At 43.2% G+C, this 1,187-nt stretch overlaps 1 protein-coding gene across 1 annotated transcript in view; it reads right to left on the reverse strand.

Moving 5' to 3' along the window:
• The window catches only part of LOC119591465, a 5,550-nt gene extending 5,308 nt beyond the window's left edge, over positions 1-242 (reverse strand). The window contains exon 1 of the mRNA XM_037940205.1: positions 221-242. Within this exon, the coding sequence (XP_037796133.1) occupies positions 221-223 (3 nt within the window). The 5' untranslated portion in view covers positions 224-242. The remainder of the gene's footprint in view (positions 1-220) is intronic.
• Between the last annotated feature and the right edge of the window lie 945 nt (positions 243-1,187).

Below are 1,187 nucleotides of genomic sequence, written 5' to 3' on the forward strand. Positions count from 1 at the left end.
TGCAACTTCTAATCCTCGAACATAACACCTCTGTCATACATACCTTACAAGACTGACTGTAATCTCTCAGAGCCATGGAAGAAGCAGTCGAAAGAATACAGTCAACGTAAATCAGCAAAGGCGATTAACTGGTCAAGTTCACTTATTATCTGGTCCTAAAAGACGTCGCTTTGTTGTTTAATCCACCCCCCCTCCCTCCCCTCCCCATACACACACTCACCATTCCGCTGCAGTGAGCACGAGAAGACTGGTGCCAAGGATGCGCTGGGTCAGGCTTATATAAAGGTTCTTCTAGAGCCACCCGGATGACACAGGGGGAGGGGAAGGGGGCAATGAGGCGGCAGGGGGGCAGGTCATTGCCCACTGGCTGATGCTCATGACGCGCGCCCCTTTAGTGCATGACGGGATTTCTGTTTCTAAATTCACACGCGCCATGACTCGTAACCACAGCAGAAAGAGAGAAAAAAAAGAAGGTAAAAGATATATAAAACGGACTCGAAACATATAGATTATAACAAATATACCAAACGTTTGGAAGACAACTTTCACTCGAGGCTTCTTTGGCTCTGCTTGCATGACTCTTCGCTTTCTCCTCTTGCTTGCTTTCTATAACTGAAGGGGAAAGTTCTTCGAAAACTTGTTTACGTGGGCACGACCTAGGGTCACGGGAACAAAGAGCTTGCAATGACCATACCCCAAGGAGAAGCAAAGATCTTGGGGTGCGATCTGAAGATTTGTGATGTAACTGTCTTAACTATTTTTTATTTAAGCTGAGGGATTTTGAACAGCATTGCCTATGCTGAGGGACTTATCAACACTATTTCTGTCAATATAGGAATTGTGAAGAATACGTAAATCAAACATTCAAATGTATTGCGAGAGACGTGACTGTATCAAAAGTCTTGTTACTTTATACGAGCTGTACAACAGGATCATTCACGAAATCGGAAGAGAAAACGAGTGAAAACGAACTTCCCTAAAACTCAAACCCGACACTGGACTCGTCATCTCAACGTAAAGGTCGCATTTTCTTCGTTGAAAAAGGAGGCTACCAACTGAGAACTAATTAGTTTTCATGCAGTTGATTAACATTCCTTTCATTATGAATTGATCAGGAGCCATGAAAAAGAAAGGTCTATATGAACATATCCAACAGCAGCACTAAACAAGACAAGTTCAAGAAAAGA

Source organism: Penaeus monodon, chromosome 28 (genome assembly GCF_015228065.2).
Source record: "Penaeus monodon isolate SGIC_2016 chromosome 28, NSTDA_Pmon_1, whole genome shotgun sequence".
Lineage (NCBI taxonomy): Eukaryota > Metazoa > Arthropoda > Malacostraca > Decapoda > Penaeidae > Penaeus > Penaeus monodon.